This window comes from Rhinoderma darwinii, chromosome 7 (genome assembly GCF_050947455.1).
Source record: "Rhinoderma darwinii isolate aRhiDar2 chromosome 7, aRhiDar2.hap1, whole genome shotgun sequence".
NCBI lineage: Eukaryota > Metazoa > Chordata > Amphibia > Anura > Rhinodermatidae > Rhinoderma > Rhinoderma darwinii.
Window position 1 is genome coordinate 43,836,636 of NC_134693.1, and position 24,421 is coordinate 43,861,056.

Genomic DNA, 24,421 nt, shown 5'->3' on the forward strand with positions numbered 1-24,421 from the left:
CAGGGTATGTCAGAATAGATGTAATTATCTAACATCTATTGGCCTAGCCCAGGGGCGTAACTAGGAAAGACTGGGCCCCATAGCAAACTTTTGACAGGTGCCCCCCTCCCCTGGGTGCCACACAACCCTCCCTTGTAGATAGTGCCTCCCTGTAGATTCCGCCACATAGCACCCCCTGTATATAGCACCATACAGCCCCCTCCCCTCCCTGTATAAAGCGCCATACAGCCCCCCTGTAGATAGCGTCATACAGCCCACCTGTAGATAGTGCCATACAGCCCCCTCCCTGTATATAGCAACATACAGCCCCCTGTATATAGCGCCATACAGCCCCCTCCCTGTATATAGTGCTATACAGCCCCCCTCTATATAGCACCATACAGCCCCCCTGTATATAGCACCATACAGCCCCCTGTATATAGCACCATACAGCCCCCTGTATATAGCATTATAGATTGATAGGTATTACCCTCATACAATTTTATATATAATATGTTGGAGCAATGAGATTCACACTAGCCCCCTGTATGTACCCTTGTGCGGGACATTGTATTTCTGGGGTGTCCTGTTGTTTGGCCAGCTGCCTCCCCGAAACGGCGGTACGGCCTAGTGGGTCCACTACCCGCTTCGTGACAGATAGATAGATAGATAGATAGATAGATAGATAGATAGATACAATGGCGGCTCATCATAGGGCGTTTTGGTTGGCCAAAGTACAATGTCGTTTTGTCACATTTTTGCCACGATTTTGCCGCGAATCGTGGCAAAAACCGTGACGAAACGGCATTGCATATGTCCTGCAAAAGATCCTTTAGACATAAGGTCACATGATCTCATCTCTGAAGTTCCTACTACTGTTTAGAGACCTGCTGGTCACATGACCGCAGCTCCATGAGCAGCAGCAGCAGCAGCAAGACTCCACAGAGAAGACTGAGGTGAGCTGCAATGTAAGTATAAGGGGATGGAACCTAAAGCAGAGATCTCTACCATGATGGGAATAATCCCATGCTTATAACCAGAATGTAGTGGGAGGCATACATATGCCAAATATTATACACGAATAACAATGATGTCATTTAACTAATTAGAGAACAACAACCTACAACAAAGCAAAGTCTATGACACTTAAATATTTGAAAAAGTATAAATTTTATTAGATTAAAAAATGAAAAACACATGTATCACAAGATACACAGGTACTCTATATGAATTATAGACTCTGACCTGCGCCCTGTTGGCCAGCTGCTATACCGCCAAGGCGGTACAGCCCTGTGGGTCCATGAACCCTACGTGACCTGATTACACTCAGCGAATATTATAAGAATAAACGGATCCCTAGTGGTATGAGATCTGCACTTAGACCGAACCTTTTCTCCCAGAATACTTTGTTTTGTAATCGTCTACAGCAGCTTTCTAACAAGTATGCACTTGATGTAATATTGCTTAACATTGACTTTTTAAAGCAAGAGATTATTACAGTAAAGGCCGGTGTGTCTGAGTCAGATGGTATGTTAAGAGCCCTACTTGATACACAGGAGTGTGATAGATTTTTTTCGGGACTGACAGCGAGTTCAGATAAAATCAGAACTGAGCAGGAGGAAGTGAAGCGTAAGAAATGGATTAGAGATTGTGACGACTATGCGAATGGAAAGGTGTACAATTGGAATACTGACGATCACAGGAAATCTAATATGCAGCCTCGGGATGTGAGGAGACGTAGGACACGCAATCATCTTCAAGGAGCTTCCATTAACCATTCTTTTTCTAGATTTGTCCCCAAGTATATCTGCTCCAGTAAGAGACGTACCCACAGAGGGGGTAGACGACATCGCTACTGGACATCAAAAGCCAAAGAGCCAGAGACAACAACCACCACAGACAAGAGGAGCCACGCAGAAAAGGAGAATATAGTGGTAAATATTTTATCCAAGACAATTACACCTCTACAGACGGATGTTCTGAACAAAGGAATATCGTTCTGTCCATCCACAGGAACCGATTGGCTTCAACTAGAGGCTGACCTGTTAAAATTTTCAGAGCAATCAAATTGAAGCGTTGGTTCTCAGACCATACACTTGATAGTAAGACCGTGACCACTGAGATTTGCCTTAAGGATCTAAAACTTTTTAACAAAAGTCATTTTGTGCAGTCCCAGTATCCACCTGTCATGGATGCGTTCAGCACTGCTGTAAGGAATGACATTGAACACCTTAAAATATTGCATAATAATGACAAATCAGATTATCCCAATATGAGCAAAGGAGAGATTGAGGCTTTAGGGTTCTTGACACAGGATCATTCAATCACGATTAAACCTGACAAGGGGGGTGCAATTGTCGTCCTTGACACAAGCTCCTACAGCGCTGAAATAGAGAGACAACTCAGTGATCACAATGTGTATAAAAGAATAGCCCAGGATCCCAAATTTACTATAGCTAGGAAAATAAAAACCATTGTGGAGGGGGCTAGGGATGGTGGCTTTATTGATGAACATACATTAAAATATCTCATAATCGATTTTCCCAGAACACCGGTACTGTATGTGCTTCTGAAAATACACAAAACTCTTATTAACCCCCTGGGCAGACCCATAGTCTCAGGGAGGGAATCTATCTTCTGCCATATAGCCATATTTTTGGACAGGATATTGTATTCCACTGGGCCATCCTTTTATATTAGGGATACAGACAATTTTCTTAAACGGTTAAACAAAGTCACGTTACCACCTTCCAACACCATTATCCTGGCCTCCTTCGATGTCACAAGTCTTTACACTTCAATTGAACATGATAGAGGGCTGCAGGCAGTAGCAAACATGCTACAAAGTTCCACATACACACATGATTGCCAGAGCTTCATCATCAGTCTCCTACGTATCATTCTTACTGAAAACTATTTTATTTTCAGGGACAACTTCTATGTACAGATACAAGGTACTGCCATGGGGTCAAACGTGGCACCCACTTACGCTAACATATACATGCGCACCCTGGAGGAGACGGCAGTCTATGTGTCCCACCACTTCAGTCAGGTACTGAGGTGGTGGCGATACATAGACGACGTGTTCCTCATTTGTTCAGTTCCTCAGATGAACTGAACAAATTTCATGACTTCCTTAATGGCATAGATCCTACGGTCAAATTTACTTAAGTGAGCTCGCATGATTCCATACAATTTCTTGATGTCCTTGTAAAGTTTGATGGTTCAAATTTCTCCACTGAACGCTATACTAAACCCACTGACAAAAATAATTTGTTATACTTCAATAGCAGCCATCTGAGAAGAATGGTGAAGTCCCTACCCATCAGTCAATTGATGAGAGCAAAAAGAGTCGTAAGCGACCAAGAGAAAATCGTTAAGGCACTTGATGAAATGGAAGCTAAATTCTATGAAGCCGTCCTGTATCTTAGGCCCTATTTACACAAACGTGTGCATTTTGCGCGTGCAAAAAAATGCTGCTTTTTTTGCGCGTTGCAGTTCTGTGTGTCATCAGTGTTTGGTGCGTGGCCGCGTGATTTTCTCGCATATGGCATCCTTATGACATGCGATTTTGATGTTTAGAAAATGAAATGAAGGAGGTGGTTTTATTTTTCCCTTCATTTCTTGAACCACTGTTGCGCGAATCACGCGCAGCACACAGAAATGCGTCCGTGTGCTGCGCGTGATTTTCACGCACCCATTAACTTCAATGGGTGCGTGATGCGCAAAAAACTTTAAAGTATAGGACATGCAGTGGACACACGCTGCGTGAAAAATACGGAATGTCTGAATGGCCCCATTGACTTATATAGGTCCGTGCCTAAAGCCTTATTCACACGAACATGTCAGTTTTGCGCACGTAAAAAACGCAGCGTTTTTCCTGCATTGCAGTTCTGTGTGACATCAGTGTTTGGTGCGTGGCCGCGTGATTTTCTCGCATATGGCATCCTTATGACATGCGATTTTGATGTTTAGAAAATGAAATGAAGGAGGTGGTTTTATTTTTCCCTTCATTTCTTGAACCACTGTTGCGCGAATCACGCGCAGCACACAGAAATGCGTCCGTGTGCTGCGCGTGATTTTCACGCACCCATTAACTTCAATGGGTGCGTGATGTGCAAAAAACTTTAAAGTATAGGACATGCAGTGGACACACGCTGCGTGAAAAATACGGAATGTCTGAATGGCCCCATTGACTTATATAGGTCCGTGCCTAAAGCCTTATTCACACGAACATGTCAGTTTTGCGCACGTAAAAAACGCAGCGTTTTTCCTGCATTGCAGTTCTGTGTGACATCAGTGTATGGTGCGTGTCTGCGTTTTTTACATGCGTATGTCATCAGTATGTCATGCGTTTCTCGTCAGCAAAATAAACTGAAGGAGGTGTTTTTCTTTTTCAAAATCATTCCTTAAGCAACTGTTGTGTGAATCACGCACAGCACATGGATGTGCGTCCGTGTGCTGTCTGTGATTTTCACGCACCCATTGACTTCAATGAGTGCGTGATGCGCAAAAAACGCACAAGTATAGGACATGCGGTAAGTTTCACGCAGCGGACACACGCTGCGTGAAAAACACTGAATGTCTGAATGGCCCCATTGACTTGCATAGGTCCGTGTGACGTGCGTTATTTTCACGCGCGTAACACGGACGTGAAATATGCTCGTGTGAATTAGGCCTTAGTGTGTTACTGAATTCAAAGGCATACATAGTTTCTTTTTCAGTCGGATTCCATATGTATCCGATAGAAACAAAATTGTGCAATGTTCTATTGGAAAACATATTACTGATAATCTCTCACCTAGAAGCAGAAATCTGGCACAATACACGAGACTTTGAATGGATTCCTATCTGTGCAGGAGCAATTAAGGTAATAGGACAGGGCAATGGCAGAACAATCGAATTCCCCTCCAGGATCACATACTACAGCCATTATACTGAAGTTCACACACATTCAGTATTTACGCAGTTTTTGGATCAGTTTTTTGAGCCAAAGCCAGAAGTGGACTCAAAAGAAAGGAGACGCCTCAGTCTTTTCTTTATGCCTTTTCTTACTTTTGGATCCGCCTCTAGCTTTGGCACAAAAAACAAAGCCAAAAACTTCATTAGCAACTGTGTGTATGATCCTGGCCTAATAGTGCTGGGTGGTTAGAGGCTAGATATTGCTTAGATTGTAAGCTCATATGGGCTTTCCTTTTGTGTTATTGTTTGTTTATTTATTTTGATTATTTGTCATTTTACTTGTTAGGCCAGGATCACATACACAGTTTTAATGCAGTTTTTGTGGCACTTTTTGGCTTAGTTTTTTGAGCCAAACACAGGAATGAACACAAATGAAAGGAGATGGTCAGTGTTTTCTTATGAATCCATTTCTGGCCTTGGTTAATTCCCCATTTGTTAAGCGCTGCAGAATATGTTGGTGCTACATGCACAAAATTATTGTTTTTGGTATATTATCATTATTATTTATAATCATTATTTATTTTTTATTATTATTATTATGATTATTATTATTATTATTATTATTATTGATAATGCATTTCTCTTATGAATTCACATCGCTCCAAAGGCGGAGTTTCACTTTCATTACATGAAATATTTATTTATTTATTTTTTCTTTTACATAACATTTTGAAGTCGGAAATTCTAATGAAAACATCTAGAAAGCTACAGGAATGAATGTCAGAAATCTTTCCTCCATTTCTGAGATCTGTTTCATTTTAAGGGCATGACCAGACGTGGCGTATTTCTTCCGCCACTGTCCGCATCAATGCCGCACATAATCTGCGTTGCAGATTCTGTTGCGGCTTTGCCTAAAATGGGCATTAAATTGATGTGTATTATCCGTTGCGTATTCAGGTGAAGAGTACATCTCTTCTCGCTATCAATGCAGGATAGAGAGAAGGGACAGCCCTTTCCCTAGTAAAAGTAAAATAAATTCATACATACCCGGCCGTTGTCTTGGTGACGCGTCCCTCTTTCGACATCCAGCCCGACCTCCCTGGATGACGCGGCAGTCCATGTGACCACTGCAGCCTGTGATTGGCTGCAGCCGTCACTTGGACTGAAACGTCATCCCGGGAGGCCGGACTGGAGGAAGAAGCAGGGAGTTCTCGGTAAGTAGGAACTTCTATTTTTTTTACAGGTTGATCTATATTGTGATCGGAAGTCACTGTCCAGGGTGCTGAAACAGTTACTGCCGATGGTTTAACTCTTTCAGCACCCTGGACAGTGACTATCTCCTGACGTCGCCTAGCAACGCTCCCGTAATTACGGGTGCACACACGTAGTCACGCGTAATTACGGGAGCCCCATTCACTTCTATGGGCCTGCTCGTGCCGTAATAACGGCCCGTGATTATGGGCGTTTTTACGTTAGCGTGCATGGGCCCTCAGTCTGGCTATAGACCTAGAAATACCTAGAAATACATAGGTCCAGCCAGAATGAAGAAATATCATGTTCGTAAAACCAATACGCTACGCAACACACATAACATCTGCATACTTCATTGCGGAATTTTGACTCTCCATTGAAGTCAATGGAGAAATTCCGCAACAAGTCCGCTACACATCCGCAACAGCCAGTATATGCTGCGGACACTAAATTCCGCACCGCAGCCTATGGTCTGCAGCGGAGTTTTCCGCAACGTGTGCATGAACCTAACTAAAAAGCTGTGGAAAGCAATGGAGAAACGTGTACGCTGCGATTTCCCCAGCGGACTGTCCGCAGCGGAATTCCAACGCAATTCCGCCACGTCTGGCCATGCCCTAAAAGGACAAAATAAAAATGTAAAACTAGTACTCGCAAAACAAAAAACGGCTGTAAAATCCGGAGCTGTTTTCAAGGGAAAATAGCCTCTGATTTTCAGCCGTTTTTTAAGCATCAAACGTTTTTTGATGTGTTTTTTTGCGACCATTTTTGGAGCTGTTTTTCTATTGACACAATGAGAAACCGCTCCAACATGGCTCAAGAAGTGACATGCACTTCTTTTTACAGGGCGTTTTTTTACGCGCCGTTTTTTCAAACGCCCTGTCGGAACAAAATGCATTGAGATCAATAGGCAGATGTTTGGAGGCCGTTCAGCTTCCATTTTTTAAGCCATTTTTTGGAGAGTTTACACGGTCCGTGCATGGCCCAGGAGCCTGGATCGCAAAAAGAACGGACATGTCTTATTACGGCTGTGTTTTGCGGTCCAGGCTCATAGAAAATAATGCACGCTGCCATGTGTATGGCCCGCGATTTGCGGGCGGCTCGCGGGCAACACTCCGCGGCCGGCCGGCCGGCCGACCTGAAAATCACTGCTGCGCACATGGCTACGGTCGTGTGCATGAGGCCTAACAGAAAAACTGACCTGGATGTCCATAGTAACTAATTAAAGTTCAGCTCTCATATCTTAGGGCTCGTCCACACATAACAGAATTGCTACAGAAATTTGGTTGAAAGTAGCAGATTTTCCGCTGCGGCAAAAACGCACCATTAACTGTGTTTTTAACTGCAGAAAATGGTGCTTATTCTGGTGCAAATACGGGACAATACAGAGCGATTTCGCTATGTGTGGACGAGCCTTTACATGGCTTTGGAATAATGAAAGTGCACAGTGATTGGATGCGATGGACAAAACGGACAAGTTTTTCTAAATACGGCTTACATATGTAAACCCGGCCTAAGGCTGAATTCAAACGAGCGTGGCGTTTTTGCGCACGCAAAAACGCAGCGTTTTGCGTGCGCAAAATCCACTTAACAGCTCCGTGTGGCAGCAGCATATGATGCGCGGCTGCGTGCTTTTCGCGCAGCCGCCATCATTATGACACTCCATTTGGATGTTTGTAAACAGAAAAGCACGTGTTGCTTTTCTGTTTACATTCAGAGTTTGACAGCTGTTGCGCGAACCGCGCTGTTTGCACGGAAGTGCTTCCGTGCGGCATGCGTGGTTTTCACCCACCCATTGACTTCAATGGGTGCATGATTCGCGCAAAACGCTGAGTAAAAATCACGGACATGTCTGCACGGCCCCATAGACTAATATAGGTCCGTGCAACGCGCGTGCAAATCACGCGCGTTGCACGGACGTAATTCCCGTTCGTTTGAATAAAACCTTATAATGTTACCAATCCACATGAATTCTAAGCTCGGCGTCCTTTATTTTTTGGGCAGGCAACAATGCAAATGACTATACATACAAGAAGACATATTAGAATTATTGCAGAACATACTATAACAGTTATGGCTATTGGGCTAATTTTCCCATTAGGGTCTTCAGAGGGTGTATTCAATGCAGAAGTGATGAGACTTGATGTAGTTGTTTCTGCACTTGATGTAGTAGGAGGTGGCAGCGGGACATTATAGAAAACGGATTGTGCAATGTTAGACATATCTGATTTCTGCGCAGCTTTGTCAACAGCAACTATTGCAAAGTAAAGGACAGTGCCATTTCCTATGGTAATATTTTCAGGTGCAAACATAAAGTTCTCCTTGAATCCAGCTGGCTGTGGGATGAGACTGGCAGTGTTCACCAGCGTGCTAGTTTCAAAGTGGTTTCTGATTCCCTTTGGGTCATTGCTCATTCTGAGTTCATATTTTGAAGCTGAAAAAAATAAATTTAGAATAACATTTTATTAAAGTACGGAGAGTTCAGCATGACTGTACTTAGACGTTATTCTTTATCCCAAACTCTGTACACTTAGTAGGCACTGTGGCTGTGGTTAAATAACCCGGCTCTGTATCATTTTGTCAAAAGCCATTTATTCCACTAATGTGTTTTCTAGGCTCTTGAGGGAAACTGGGGCAACTGGAGGAAGACCATGTAAACATGACGACAGCTTAAAAGTCTGCAGACGTTTGGCTAGAATCAATCTCATGATTTGAGCTCTGGGCGCAGTGGTGACCTCTCAGCCAGCATTTTTTTGTGACATCACATATTAAAGATGATTTTGAATGATGAAGAACTTTTATATATGAATATTTACAGCAATGCAATAGATAGAAATATGTGGTTTCTATTTTAACATTATTAAAATTACTATTTCCAACTAATCTCAACCTCAGTTCTCATGAGTTTGAAAATCGACATGTTTTTTTTATCGTTGATCAATATTGTTTAAATTGTATAATCATAATGTTAAATATGTTTCGTAAAATGCATGGGTTGAGAGAATATTGGTTCAGATGTGGAAGAATCTTGGTTTCTAGGGTGAGATTAAAGTAATATTGCATTTTCTGTCATTTTTTTGTTTTAGGCTGAGTTCACACTTGCGTTGCATAATCTGTTACTCTGATCCGTTTTAAGATGAGAATAAGGATAAGAACAGATCTGTTAAAAATCGTATTAAAATCCATGATATTTTTAATTGAATTTGTTAGCGTCCGTTTGAGTCCGTTATGCCAGCCATCTGTTTTTTTGACGGAGATAAAAGTGCAAAGTACAGGACTTTTTCTCAGTTTAAAAAAAAACGGATGTCTAACGGATGGGTTATTTTTATCATTAGTGTCAATGTAAAACAAATACAAATGGATTGTAACCTGTTTGCATTTGTTATTTAGATTTCAATGGGATCTTTAATGGATCCGTTTTTATCTTTATTCTGATCTAAAAATGGATCAAAGTAACTGATTATACAATGCGAAGTGTGGATAGACATTAGGATAGGGCAGCATAAACCCGGTGACGGATTCCATTTAAATTAGGTTCAATAGGGCTAGAACTTTAAAAATAAGTGTAATCGTGTTTGTGTTCACTTTAAATACTGTGTCGTTCCCACACCTCCAGTACCCTTACTTAGTACGGCGGTGACTGGCTGCCACAATCACGTGACATGAACACATCACGTCGTTGTAAGGTAAACAGAGATGATTGGGGACAGACGGGTAACTGCGGTGCGGGAATGGCACAGAATTACTAAGAGAAGTACATTACAATTTGATCTATTTTCAACCTAAGGTCATATTAAATTTAATATTTCAGAAAACACCTTTGACAACTTTCCCCGGTGGTCGCTGCTTACTATGCTTCCCGCTGAGCATTCTGCTCACTTCCCTCCCACTAAAGCTCACACGGTAAACCCCCAGGGGCCCTGACCAATCTCACTGTATGGGGCCCCAAAAGTTCTGATGGCGGCCTTGTCCATATGTAAAACTCACAACTCAAAACACACAAAAAATGGCATTTTCAAACAGTCTACAGTGCTTTGTGCAAAAGCACATATCTACCCATCCCAAATAACTATATATATATATATATATATATATATAAAATCAAAATCGCAAGTGGTGATTAAGCTGATCCTATTTTTTCATTGAATTTGGAGTGCTGCCTTGGATTTTGGATTTTGCTGGGTAATTTGGGATATTGGTTGTATGTTCGGACAAGGACTATGCACCCTGTACAACTTGAACGGTGCTGCTTTTTTGACATTTTTATATTATATATATATCCAAATACAAGTGATATTTTTACATTTATGACCACATAAGTTTGTGTAGTAAATGATCTTATTTTAGCAGGTCATTTATTCACCTTGTCCTTGGTCCAGATCATCCCCAGTTGCTGTCCAAGATAACACGATCCTGAATTGTTCGTGTCTTGCTTCCAAGTCAGATATTTTCTCGGGTTTGTAAATATCTGGCTGCACCCCCGAAGGTACATTGGACACAACAAAAGATCCACCAGATGCTGTCCTGCTAAATGATCCAAAATTAAGCTGCAGGTCATCATCACTAACTTTAGGTCTTGATGGATTTAAAGTGATCTTGCCTGAAAGATAAATAAAGAAAAATCTATATATAAATGGCTCCATATTGTCTTTATAGTGCATCTTGTTACGGTAATGGGGATACCTAATATGTTGGGGTTATTTTTATGGTGACTGTCTATTAGTTCATTAAAAAATGGTGCTTTGTGTTGTTATTTTTATGTTTATTATTATTTATTTTGTAACTAACTGTCAGGTCCAGTGATTTTGGCTTTGTATGGGCCTGTTCATATCAGCGGCGGACTTCCGTTCATCAGTTTCATTAGACCTTTCCATTGGAGGAACCGATTAACGGAAAGCCAAATGGAAACCATAGCTTCCGTTTTGTATAACCATTGATTTCAGTTTTTCCGCGGAAACAATAGTGTAGGGGACTACGTATTGTTTCCGCAAAAAAAATGGAAACTTTACGGAACGGAAACAAACAGAAACCAACTCCATCTTCCTGCTGGTAAATGTTTGACTTAATAGAATGCCAAATTGTCCGCACACCCTCAGATCCTTGACGTACTATTACGCAAAGGTGTGAGTTGTTTTCTAACCTACATTCCATACTTAACATCTAAATGGTTGCAGTGAATAAAAGTTCCTATTTATTCATTGCACCTAACTTAGCCCCAGGAGATTAAGGGTATGTTCACACAGAGTGGATAAACGGTGGATTTCCCGTCCGGATTTGCGGACCGAAAATCTTCAGCGTATTACGGTAGCAGCAAAGTGGTTGAGATTTTAACAAATCTCATCCACACGCTGTGAAAAAAATCAGACAAGAAAATGTGCATAAATTTGCCTGCAGTGCAGACTTTTAATCCACATGTTATGTTATGCTGCGGAATCATTGCATTTTTGTTGTGTATTTTTCCCAATGAGTTTAATGGGATGTCAAAATCTGCAACAAATTGGAAATGTTGCAATTTTGCTGCGGAAAAGCCACGAATCCGCAGCTAAAATCGCAAGTAGGAACAAAAAGAAATATTTCCTTTAAAACATAAAAAAAAACCATACTTACCACAATGGCGTTGCCATAGCGATGGCTCCTTGTTCCCCCGGATGTTCTCTTTGCTGCTGGCCTCCTGTGATGACGTTTCATCCCATGTGACCGCTTTAGCCAATCACAGGCTGCAATGTTCACATTGGATGTAGTGTTATCATAGGAGGTCGACTGCATTAAGACCAGATGTGGAAAGAAGGAATGTGTTGCTATGGCAACGTCAGGGAGGTGAGTATGGAATATTTTTATCGGCTCTGCTTACCACATCGGCCCAAAATCTGTACAAATTTGGTGCAGACTTTTGGCCGGAACTCCCTGTGGGTTCTGGGTCAGACATGCTGTGAACTTTTCCAGTGCATCAACCCTGTGTGAACAATAACTGACCTTTAATTTGGGGACAGATTGCAGCTTTATAGCATAACTGATGCCTATGTTTAAATAGAAAACATAACAAATGTACTGAGATAGGAGCTAATAGCCTGATGTCATGTAATATGGCTAAACTGGGGATGTTTATATTGAATAGATTGGATCCTGCTGTTTGACTGAGTGGTAAAATGGGAATGAGTATGACCAACAAAAGTTCAGATTTTCTTATTGTTCACACTTTGGATTTTGAGCTGGTTGCTTGATAGTAATTTGTAATATTGCAATGGTCACACTTGGCTACTATATCGAAAATAGGGACTAGGTGCACGTTCTCATTTCCACGGGCCAAGGATCCAATCAAATGCATGTAAACACAGAGATCTGTGGTTTCACAATAGCAGTGACATTTCGGAATTGTGGATCCTTGTTCAGATGTTTAGCACTCCTACTAACCACAGATGTTAATAAATAATACTTAATGGGGTTCTCAGGAGATATCTTTTTTAAAATGTATATACGGTGTCCCGTACATTGCACAAACTGTGAGTCGGGGGGCATCTACCAAATTGAGCGCTGTTGCAATGTTTGCATGAAGCGGTGCTCAGTTCAGTGGGGGCCGCAGGAAGGGAGGTAGGACATTTTTTAAACAAACATTGTATTGTATTGCATTGTATTCAAGAATAAGAGGGCTAAATAAAAAATAAATAATTATATACCACTCTAAGCGCAAGAAAGTTTGGAGTACTGTCGACACTAATATATACTTATTTAATCATATCTAACTGCATAGAGATTATTCCCGGGCCCATCCTACTAGCCGTATATTAGTAATACATTTCTTATTTTGGGATTAGTAAGGAGGCAATGCCCTATTTCAAAAAGTCCTATATCAGGAGGATTCCTACCATTGTCGACGTAGCCAGGTATATAAAGAACACGACTCTTTGGTAACGTCAGTTGACTTTTGTTGTCTTCACTGATAACCCGCACTTTCAAGCTGTATCTTCCATTTGCACTAAAAGAGGTGAAGTATCTGGAGTAGATTCCATCATTTCTTGCTAAGTCAGAACCTTTTAAGAACCATATAAATGTCAAAGAATTCTGAGTAAAATGTATTGAAAACATAAAAAGTCTGAAGGAAGTGTCATAAATACTAGTCATGTCATATACTCGATATAGTCAATGATTGTAGAAAATAGCCATAGCCTACAGTCCTTTTTATATGGAAAATATCATAGAGAATATTAAGAAATAAAATGACTTGAATGAGCACGGTACTGTATATCTCATGAAAACATGATTATTGATAGTATAATAGAATATTGGGAATAATGGGACTGCATTGTTTAGTCTCCTACATCCTGTTTTGGATCATGGTTTGTGCAGTATTATATTCGCATACAGCCTGTTGAAATATTATTGCAGAAAGACTTAGGTTACTGAGGTTTTAAACAGTCACTAGGCTTTTTTTTATGAGCAAAATATTTATATGTGTGGCGGAAAGGGAAACGGCAGTGAAATGCTCTGTATATTCAATGGATTGAGCACTGGTGCTTGCAAACAATAGGTATGAATGCTAACATGGGGTATAGAAGCAAGAAATGAATGCAACCATCTGTAATGCTATAGCCAGTTGGTTAAAGAGAATACTGATTGTCAAGCTAGGGTGTGTCACCAAAGAGAAGGCAGAACAGTATGCAACTTTTGTAAAAGGCATTGAAAGCCATAGTGAATTCCTTGGAGCATATGGTCAGAGACCTAAAGGAAGTGATGACCATATGGAAAGACAAGATAATAGCACAGAGGGCTGGCAGAACCCTCTATGAACCTCCCTGCTATACAGTTAGGAAATGAGAGACTAATGGAAGGCAACTGCTGGCCACTCTGGCAAAAAATTTTTTAACTGCACCCTGCTCGCAAGTGCAACGGACGAGAGCAGGCATCCCTTAAAGAGGCTCTGTCACCAGATTTTGCAACCCCTATCTGCTATTGCAGCAGATAGGCGCTGCAATGTAGATTACAGTAACGTTTTTATTTTTAAAAAAACGAGCATTTTTGGCCAAGTTATGACCATTTTTGTAGTTATGCAAATGAGGCTTGCAAAAGTCCAAGTGGGCGTGTATTATGTGCGTACATCGGGGCGTTTTTAATACTTTTACTAGCTGGGCGTTCTGACGAGAAGTATCATCCACTTCTCTTCAGAACGCCCAGCTTCTGGCAGTGCAGATCTGTGACGTCATTCACAGGTCCTGCATCGTGTCGGCCACATCGGCACCAGAGGCTACAGTTGATTCTGCAGCAGCATCAGCGTTTGCAGGTAAGTAGCTACATCGACTTACCTGCAAACGCCGATGCTGCTGCAGAATCATCTGTAGCCTCTGGTGCCGATGTGTCCTCGCTCGTCTGACACGATGCAGGACCTGTGAGTGACGACACAGCGTGATCTCTGGAGAACACGGCTGTGTCTGCACTGCCAGAAGCTGGGCGTTGTGAAGAGAAGTGGATGATACTTCTATACACAACGCCCAGCTAGTAAAAGTAGTAAACACGCCCCGATGTACGCACATAATACACGCCCAGTTGTACTTTTACTTTTCAACACGACCAGTTGTACTTTTGCAAGCCTCATTTGCATAAATACGAAAATGGTCATAACTTGGCCAAAAATGCTCGTTTTTAAAAAATAAAAACGTTACTGTAATCTACATTGCAGCGCCTATCTGCTGCAATAGCAGATAGGGGCTGCAAAATCTGGTGACAGAGCCTCTTTAAGCCCAGGGGAGATGTAAGGGGGTCTATATAAAGGTTGTATGTTAATGCTTCATGCATGAATGTTAAGCTTTGTTAAATGCCAAATGCTGTGCTGTTGTATAACCACTATAAGGGCAGGTTCAGACATGGCAGAATTGCTGTGGAAATCCGCTGTGGACAGTCCGCAGTGGAATTCTCCAGCGGCCGTTTTTTACATTTGTTTCTATAAATTTTTAGGAAAGTTAGTTCAGACGTTGCGGAAAACTCCGCTGCGGACCATAGGCTGCGGTGCAGAATTTTTAGTCCGCAGCATGCACTGTCTGTTGCGGAGAAGAAGCGGAATTTCACTGCGGATTTCAGCCTTTGCAATGCAAAAACTGAAATCTGTGGCAAGTGCGCTGTGTTTTCTGCAACGTCTGAACTATCTGTCAAATATGCAAATGTTGGTTCAGATTCGTTGCGTAATTGCCCCAAATCTGCAACAACATTTGCAGCGGAAAAATTCCGCCACGTCTGAACATGCCATAAAAGCTACACTATACACACAGATAAGACTCAGTAATCCTCTCTTCTGTCACTCTCTGGAGGAGGGAAGCTGTTCTACATCACTTCATGGAGACTGAATTAGTCAATTGGCTTTTTTCTGACAATTAACTATAATTCAGGGCAGATGCCATAAAGCACACACACCCTGCTGCACTTTCTATATAAACAATACAAAAGGATGTATGTGCCACCAATATGGATATCTCTACGAGACAGAATTCGATGGCGCAAGGGAATTTTTTCCTGTCTGATTTCACATGAATCCAATAGAAAAACCTTTGGTTTGTCTCCATATAAATAAAAGATATGGGCCCTTAGATTTCTATGGGCGCCGTACAACTTAGAGATTGTACAGAGCCGTAATATGGCATCTGCATGAGCCCTTATTTTTCATGCAGATTTCTTACCTGCACCAGTATCCAACAGCTCTGTAGTCACTGTGTTTCCACTATCTGCTTCAATGATAGCAGTCACTTTCACTCCAGCCACAGGCAGCAGGCCTTGGCTAACAGATGCATAGATAACCATAGGGTCTGGGTAATTATTTGTATTCCTGTTCATATGGCAGCTGGCAATAATCGGTGGCACATTTTCATCTGCTGCTTTTGAAGTCACAGTAAGGCCTATGACTTGATTTGATGTAAAGGGGTTACAAAGTTTATAATCCCAGCGGCCTCTCTGAAAATAAACATTAATTACAGCAGTTAAGCATTTTTTTTTTGCAAAGTTTAACCCCTTCCCGCTGCAGCTACTTTCTGACCTTCCTAACAGAGCCTCATTTTTCAAATCTGACATGTGTCACTTTAAGTTGTAATAACTTTGGAATACTTTTACCTATCCAAGCAATTCTGAAATTGGTTTCTCAGGACATATTGTACTTCATGTCAGAGGTAAAATTTGGTCAATACATTCAGCGTTCATTTGTGGAAAAACACCAACATTTTTAGAAAATTTTAAAACATAAGCATTTTTCTAAATTTAAAATGTATCTGCCACTAAGACAGGCAGTTATACCACACTAAATAGTTACTAATTAGCATTTCCCATATGTCTACTTTATGTTGGCATTGTATTCGAACACCATTTTATTTTTATAGGACTCAACAAGGCTTATATGTTTAGAAGAAATTTCTCACATTTTCACAAAAATTTCAAAAGCCTATTTTTTTAGCGACCAGTTTAGTTCTGGCCTATATATTTGAAACCCCCATAAATAACCCTTTTTAAAAACTGCACAGCTCAAAGTATTCGAAACAGCATTTAGAACGTTTCTTAACCCTTTAGGCGTTTCACAGGAATTAAAGCAAAGTGGGGGTGAAATTTACAAATTTCATTTTTTTTTTTTTTCCAGGAAATTCCGTTTTAATGCATTTTTTTTGTAACACAGAAGGTTTTACCACAGAAACACAAGTCAATATTGCCCAGATTCTGAAGTTTTTAGAAATATCCCACTCGTTGCTCTAGTGTGCTAATGGACTGAAACACAGACCTTAGAAGCAAAGGAGCACCTAGTGGATTTTGGGGCCTTCTTTTTATTAGATTATATTTTAGGCACTATGTCAGGTTGAAGAGGTCTTGTGGGGCCAAAACAAAGGAAACACCCCAAAGAAGACCCTATTTTAGAAACTACACCCCACAAGGAATTCATCTAGGAGTGCAGTGAGCATTTTGACACCACAGGTGTTTCATAGATTTTAAAAGAATTTGGATGTGAAAATTTAAAAGTTACGATTTTTCCAATAAGATGTAGTTTTAGCTAAAAAAAACAACAACAATTTCCACAAGGAATAAAGGAGAAAAATTCCTCCAACATTTGAAAAGCAACTTCTCCAGATTACAGAAATACCTCATATGTGGTCATAAACTGCTGTTTGGGCTCACGGCAAGGCTCAGAATGGAAGGAGCAGCATTTTGCATTTGGAGCGCAGATTTTACTGGATTGGTTTCTCGCCACCATGTCGCTTTTGCAAAGCTCCTAAGGTATCAGTACAGTGGAAATTCCCAAAAAGTGACTCCATTTGGGAAACTAAACCCCTTGAGGAATTCATCTAGGGGTGTAGTGAGCATTTTGACCCCACAGGTGTTTCATAGATTTTATTAGAATTGGGCAATGAAAATAAAAATTACATTTTATTTCCAATATCATGTAGCTTTAGCTTAAAATTTTTCATTTTCTCAACAAATAAAAGGAGAAAAAGAACCACAATATTTGTAAAGCAATTTCTCTCGAGTATGGCAATACCCTATATGAGGTCAAACTGCTGTTTGATCACACGACAGGGCTCTGAAGGGAAGGAGCGCAGATTTTGCAGGATTGATTTCTGGGCACCATGGCACATTTGCAGAGCTCCTGTGGGACCAAAACAGTGGAAACCCCCGAGAAGTGACTTCATTTTGGAAACTACACCCCTCAAGGTATTTGCCTAGGGGTGGAGTGAGCATGTTAATCCCACAGGTGTTTTGCAGAAATTAGTGTGCATTCAATGTTACAGAGTGAATATTGTCATTTTTCTATAGATATACTATTTCAGTGTCCAATATGCGGTGCCAAGCTTGTGCCACCATGAAAAGACAGATCTCTAATTATTATGTCGTGGTTCCCGGTTTTAAAAACGCCCTACATGTGGCCCTAATGTTTTGCCCGGACATTCAGCAGGGCTCAGGAGTGAAAGAGTACCATGCAAAATTGTGGCCTCATTTGATTTGGCGATTTACAATGTATTGGTTCACAATTGCAGAGACTCTGTTGTGAAATAATAAAAGAAATCCCGGTGAAGTGACCCCATTTTGGAAACTATACCAATCAAGGCATTTATTAAGGGGTGTAGTGAGCATTTTGACCCCACAGGTCATTTCAATAAATGGTTGCACTGCGGATGGTGCAAATTAATAATTTAACTTTTTACCTAGATATGCTATTTCAGTGACAAACATGTTGTGCCCAGTTTGTTCCACTGGAGACACGCACCCCAAAAGTTGTTAAAAGGGTTCCCCCAGGTATGGCGATGCCATATATTTGGATGTAAACTTCTGTTTGGGCACAGTGTACGGCTCAGAAGGGAGGGAGCGCCATTTGGCTTTTGGAGAGCAAAATAAATGTAAGGTTATGCACTTGGGCCGAGAAAACAACTTTTACAATTGCGTATTAAAGAGTAAAACTGGGTAAAACTCCCACTGAGCGGGACATGGGGATATTGGTGGACAGTAAACTTAAAGAGGTTATCCGGTGATAGAAAATGTATGGCCTATCCTCAGTATAGGTCATCAATATCTGATCGTTTGGGCCATGGTACTGTTTGAAGGGGCCACGGTGCTCCAGAGAGTGCTTCTTCCACTTCATCGCTTATGCTGCTCCATACTTTAAAATTTAGACACATTCGTATCGCCAGTTTACATTATTACAGCTTCCTCCCATTCACTTGTCAGACCATACTATGGAACTTACTGCCACGGGATGTTATTATGGTTGACACGTTTCACAAGTTCAAGAGTGGCCTGGATGCATTTCTTGAAAGATTTAATATCACAAGTTATATTTACTAGATTACTCATAGGGTTTTTTGTGCCCTCCACTGACTCAACACTGTAGGGTCATTGGTTGGATGTACCTATGCCTTCTTTCAACCCTTATTAACTGTGTAACTATGTTACCACTGACAATATCCTACACTCTTTGGCACATATGTGTTCATTTGTACCCTTCCACTCTAAGGCTACATGCACACGTTGCATAATTTGCTGCGGAAAATGCGCACAAAAATTGCAACAATACGCAGGAAATTCGCAGGTAAAAACAACTCCAGATCGCGCGTTTTTCGATGCGTTTTTGGTGTGGTTTTTACATGTTGCTGTGTAAATCGGTGCGTTTTCATGCTGCGGTTTTTTATGCTATTTTACTCAGCTCTAGGCAGATACAATTTGCAAGTGGAAATACAAGATGAATTGACATGCTGCAGACTTTAAAGAGGCTCTGTCACCAGATTTTGCAACCCCTATCTCCTATTGCAGCAGATCGGCGCTGCAATGTAGATAAGAGTAACGTTGTTTTCTTTTTAAAAACGAGCATTTTTGGCCAAGTTATGACCATTTTTATATTTATGCAAATGAGGCTTTCTAAAGTACAACTGGGCGTGTTTAAAGTAAAAGTACAACTGGGCGTGTATTATGTGCGTACATCTGGGCGTTTTTACTTCTTTTACTAGCTGGGCGTTGTGAATGGGAGTGTATGATGCTGCTGACGAATCAGCATCATCCACTTCTCTTCGTTAACACCCAGCTTCTGGCAGTGCACAGACGCAGCGTGTTCTCGAGAGATCACGCTGTGACGTCACTCACTTCCTGCCCCAGGTCCTGCATCGTGTCGGACGAGCGAGGACACATCGGCACCAGAGGCTACAGTTGATTCTGCAGCAGCATCAGCGTTTGCAGGTAAGTAGCTACATCGACTTACCTGCAAACGCCGATGCTGCTGCAGAGTCAACTGTAGCCTCTGGTGCCGATGTGTCCTCGCTCGTCCGACACGATGCAGGACCTGGGGCAGGAAGTGAGTGACGTCACAGCATGATCTCTCGAGAACACGCTGTATCTGCACTGCCAGAAGCTGGGTGTTAACGAAGAGAAGTGGATGATGCTGATTCGTCAGCATCATACACTCCCATTCACAACGCCCAGCTAGTAAAAGAAGTAAAAACGCCCAGATGTACGCACATAATACACGCCCAGTTGTACTTTTACTTTAAACACGCCCACTTGGACTTTAGAAAGCCTCATTTACATAAATATAAAAATGGTCATAACTTGGCCTAAAATGCTCATTTAAAAAAAAAAAAAAAACGTTACTCTTATCTACATTGCAGCGCCGATCTGCTGCAATAGGAGATAGGGGTTGCAAAATCTGGTGACAGAGCCTCTTTAAAATATGCACCGCAGGTCAATTTCCATCCCGAAAAAATAATGCAGCGTGTACATGAGATTTACTGGAATCTCATTGACTATGCTGGGATTGTATCACGCTGCGGATTTGCTGCACGCAAGTACGTGTGGCAAAACCGCACTTAATACGCATAGTGTGCTTTGACCCTGGACCTTAAAAGATCTAGATCAGCTCTATAGTGTAAGGATCAAGGCTGTATCTTCCCTCTAACTAGGGTTGATATGAGAGCCACCATTACAGGGTATAATAGAATAACGTTAAATTGTCCCACAAGGATCTCTTATGACCTTGTAAGGGGTATATTGATTAAAAAAAGGATAACAAAAAAATAAAAATAAAAGAGTAAATAAATAAAATTCCTGTAGTTCGTTTTTGTATTATCTAGATAACCTAACAAGAAAAAAGTACTATCAAAATTTTTAACATCTGTATGAGTCATAACCCTGTATGAAATTTAGGTCCTTGGAAAAGGCTTGTCTTTCTGTCCCACCAACAATCTGGATAACTTTGAACTGTTCATGGATCTTCATCAATTTACACGGAAACTCACCCTACAAAGGCCCTTTGCAATAAAAGATAGAACTTCACTATATGATTGGTGGGGGGCTGACACCTGCTGTTTTCGGCTGCCCCCAGCACCGGAAGTTTTGCAATGGTCGGTGCCGAAAGCAGAATGCTCCAACCACTGTATAGCAGCCGTGCTTGAGAAAGGGAACGGTCTGGTCCAGATTCCAAAATGCAACGGTTTTATTTACACCTGATTAAATAAATGTTTTAAAACTTATATATGAGTAGACCAGTTATTTTCCAAGTTTGTCAAGCAGCACCACCATCTACCTATTTTTTGCAATCTTTTGCAGTCTTTTGAATGTTTCATCCTATACAACATTGGGGCAGATTCACTAAGGCTGGTGTTTTACATGCCAGTCTTAGACTGAAGCCTGCTGGAGTAAGATTCACATGCCTTCTAAAGTAGTATTCTCATCTCAGACACACATGCGGCTTCCACCTCTGGGACCTGCATCTATCTCTAGAATGGGGCTCCCAGAACCACGTCCTACTTTCTCCCGCTGTAGCTGGTCCCCGGCCATTGAGCTACGAGATGGCTGGGAGTATGGAAACAGCCGGGCGCGCTGAGCTATGCTGTTTCTGTTACTCCCAAAGAAGTTAAAGGGAGTTACAGAAACAACGTAGCACAGCGCGTTATGCTGTTTCCGTAGCTCCCAAGTCCTGGAAACAGCTTAGCCCGCTGCGCAATGCTGTTTGCGTAACTCCCATTCACTTCTTTAACAAGCTTGGCTGTTTCTGAGCAGTGACAGCGTAACAAGGTAGGACGGGGAACATAGGGCCCGTTCTAGAGATAGGTGAGGGGCTCAGAGGTGGAATTAACATCTATTGGACATTTATGGCATATCTGAGATGAAAATACCCCTTTAACGAATTTGCCGCATCTTGTGCTGGCCGTGTGCTACAAAGTGAAATCTACGCCATCTACAAGCTGACAAGGATTTCGGCTATAATTCACCCCTATTTCTGGTGTGAATTATAGTAAATTTGTCGGGCTGTTGATGGCCCTGCCCCTTCCGTTAAGCCTTTTTCAAAGGGTTGAGAGTGGCGCAAAATGGTAAAAGTTGCAAATTTTTGCACATAACGGCCGTGCGCAGAAATTTGTAACTTTTTTACGCCACTTAAGTGGTGTACAGCCCTTCATAAATTCCCCCCATTACCTCTGCTGTTCCCGAAAGCTGAAGACTGGATAATTTTGAATTGGAATTGCTGCTGAACTGTGCTTCATTATAAATGATCCCCTTTGGATCTTGTAAATGAATATTTGGTACAGCTGTCTGCCAGCTGACCATAAAAGAGGTGTCGTTCCCCACTGTCCTGTCAATGAAGACGGTGCCATTCAAACATGTTCTTGGTTGACGCTCTAGAGACGTACTCTCCAGCTATTATAATAAAGACATAATATTAGTAAATATTAGATCAGTAGAAATAATTGCAATGTATTTGATAAGAGAACTGGGAAAAAACATAGAACAGGATTATGTCATTATGTCTGAAGGTGCAATACGTAGCAAATATTACTCTATTCACAGGTCTAATGATCTAATCCCTGCAATAGTGGTACCACAAACCAGCAAGATACCAGAGCACCCTAACCATAGGCATTATATTTATAGGTTGAGAAAAAGCAATAGGCTGAAGTTTTACCTAAATAAAAAAACGACTGACCATAAATTATAGATATGAGATAAATTACATTTATGAAAATTTTTACAAGTGTCAGCCATAAACCCTTTAAAGTGAATCTCTGTTTATTATCATGATGTATTTCTAGGTTTCTAGGTCTACAATTCAGTGCAAATACATTTCTTAATATAGCTATACTATATATATATATATATATATATATATATATATATATATATATATACACACATAGAGTGTTTAGTGAGATTTGTTTTTCTAACACATACAGACCTCCAAATCCCCTGCTCAGACATACGTTTAAAACATAACATGCTAGCTACTTGCAGCCGCCACTAGAGGGGCATGGAGTTCAACATATAACAGTATGCAGCTAGCTCCCATACTTTCTCTAGTCGCAGCTGAAGGTAGCCTGCATCTTATGTTTTAAATTTATGTCTATGCATGGGATTTTTAGCTCTATATCAGAAAAACGGAGCTGCGGCCGCTATAAAGCCATTTTAAGAGATTAATAAACAAAGGATTTGAAACCTATTTAGATAAAAAAAAAATATTTTAAGGGGTATTCCCACCTTAACCCATTTAGGACTCCGCCTGTTTTGGCCTTATTGACCAGGCCAATTTTTAAATCTGACGTGTCACTTTATCTGGTAATAACTTTAAAATGCTTTTATTTATTCAAATGATTCTGAGCGTTTTTTCTTGTGACACATTGTACTTTATGTTAGTGGAAAAATTTGGTCGATACATTTAGTGTTTATTGTGAAAAACTTTTCGAAATTTAAATATATCTGCTTGTAAGACAGATAGTTTTACCACCCAAAATAGTTACTAGTTAACATTACCCATATGTCTACTTTATGTTGCCATTGTTTTTTGAACGTTCTTCTTTTTTTTTTCCTAGGAGGATACAAGACTCTCACATTTTCAAAAACATTTCCAAAACCTATTTTTTTTAGGGACCAGTGTAGTCCTGAAGTGGTTTTAAGGGCCTTATGTTAGAAACCCCCATAAATTGCTCCATTTTAAAAATGCACCCCGCAAAGTATTCAGAACAGCATTTAGAAAGTTTCTTAACCCTTTAGGTGTTTCACAGGAATTTAAGCAAAGTGGAGGTGAAATTTTCAAATTTCATTTTTTTGCAAAATTTCATTCTAATCCATATTTTTCTCTGACACAGAAGGTTTTACCAGAGAAATGCAACTTTTTTAAATGTTTTCAGTTTTTTCATATAATAAAAGACTTATGGGAAAAAAAGCGGTTATTGTTTTTTTAACTTGAAACTTTTATTTTTATACTTTTGTATAACATTTTTATTTACTTTTTTAGACTTTTTTTTGTCCCACTAGGGGACTTGAGGGCATGAAGCCCTGATCGCTTTTATAATACACTGCACTACCTACATAGTGCAGTGTATTAGAGTGGTCAGTTATACACTGATAGCAAGCCTATTACGTTCTGCCTCCAGGCAGGGCCTAATAGGCTTCCGTACATGGAAGGCCAGGAGGCCATCATCTGGTCTCCCATTGCCATGGCAACCATCGGCACCCCCACGATCATGTCTTGGTCGTGCCAATCGCTAGTAACCACCTAGATGCAGTGATCGCTTTTGATCGCTACATTTAAGGGGTTAATCAGCCAGATTTGGGGCTAGCTCTGATCCTGGCTATTATAGCAGAGTGTCAGCTGTAACATACAGCTGACACCCACGAGTGATTGCGCAGGCTCAGCTGCTGAGCCTGAGCTGTCTTCTTGCCCCTTCCAGCAAGCATTTTCTCCTGGTGGGGCCTAAAGGGCTTCCATACTTGGCAGACCAGGGGGCCATTGTTAGGCCTCCAGTTGCCATTGCAGCCATCGGCACCCGCGCGATCGCGTCACAGAGGTGCCAATGTG

The 24,421-nt window shown here is 41.1% G+C and overlaps 1 protein-coding gene across 1 annotated transcript in view; it reads right to left on the minus strand.

Moving 5' to 3' along the window:
• Positions 1 to 8,102: 8,102 nt before the first annotated feature.
• The window catches only part of LOC142657446 (calcium-activated chloride channel regulator 1-like), a 43,301-nt gene continuing 26,982 nt past the window's right edge, over positions 8,103 to 24,421 (minus strand). The window contains exons 10-14 of the mRNA XM_075832476.1: positions 22,045 to 22,266; positions 15,792 to 16,062; positions 12,993 to 13,157; positions 10,493 to 10,729; positions 8,103 to 8,563 (exon numbers count right to left, since the gene is read on the minus strand). Of these exons, the coding sequence (XP_075688591.1) occupies positions 8,103 to 8,563; positions 10,493 to 10,729; positions 12,993 to 13,157; positions 15,792 to 16,062; positions 22,045 to 22,266 (1,356 nt within the window). The remainder of the gene's footprint in view (positions 8,564 to 10,492; positions 10,730 to 12,992; positions 13,158 to 15,791; positions 16,063 to 22,044; positions 22,267 to 24,421) is intronic.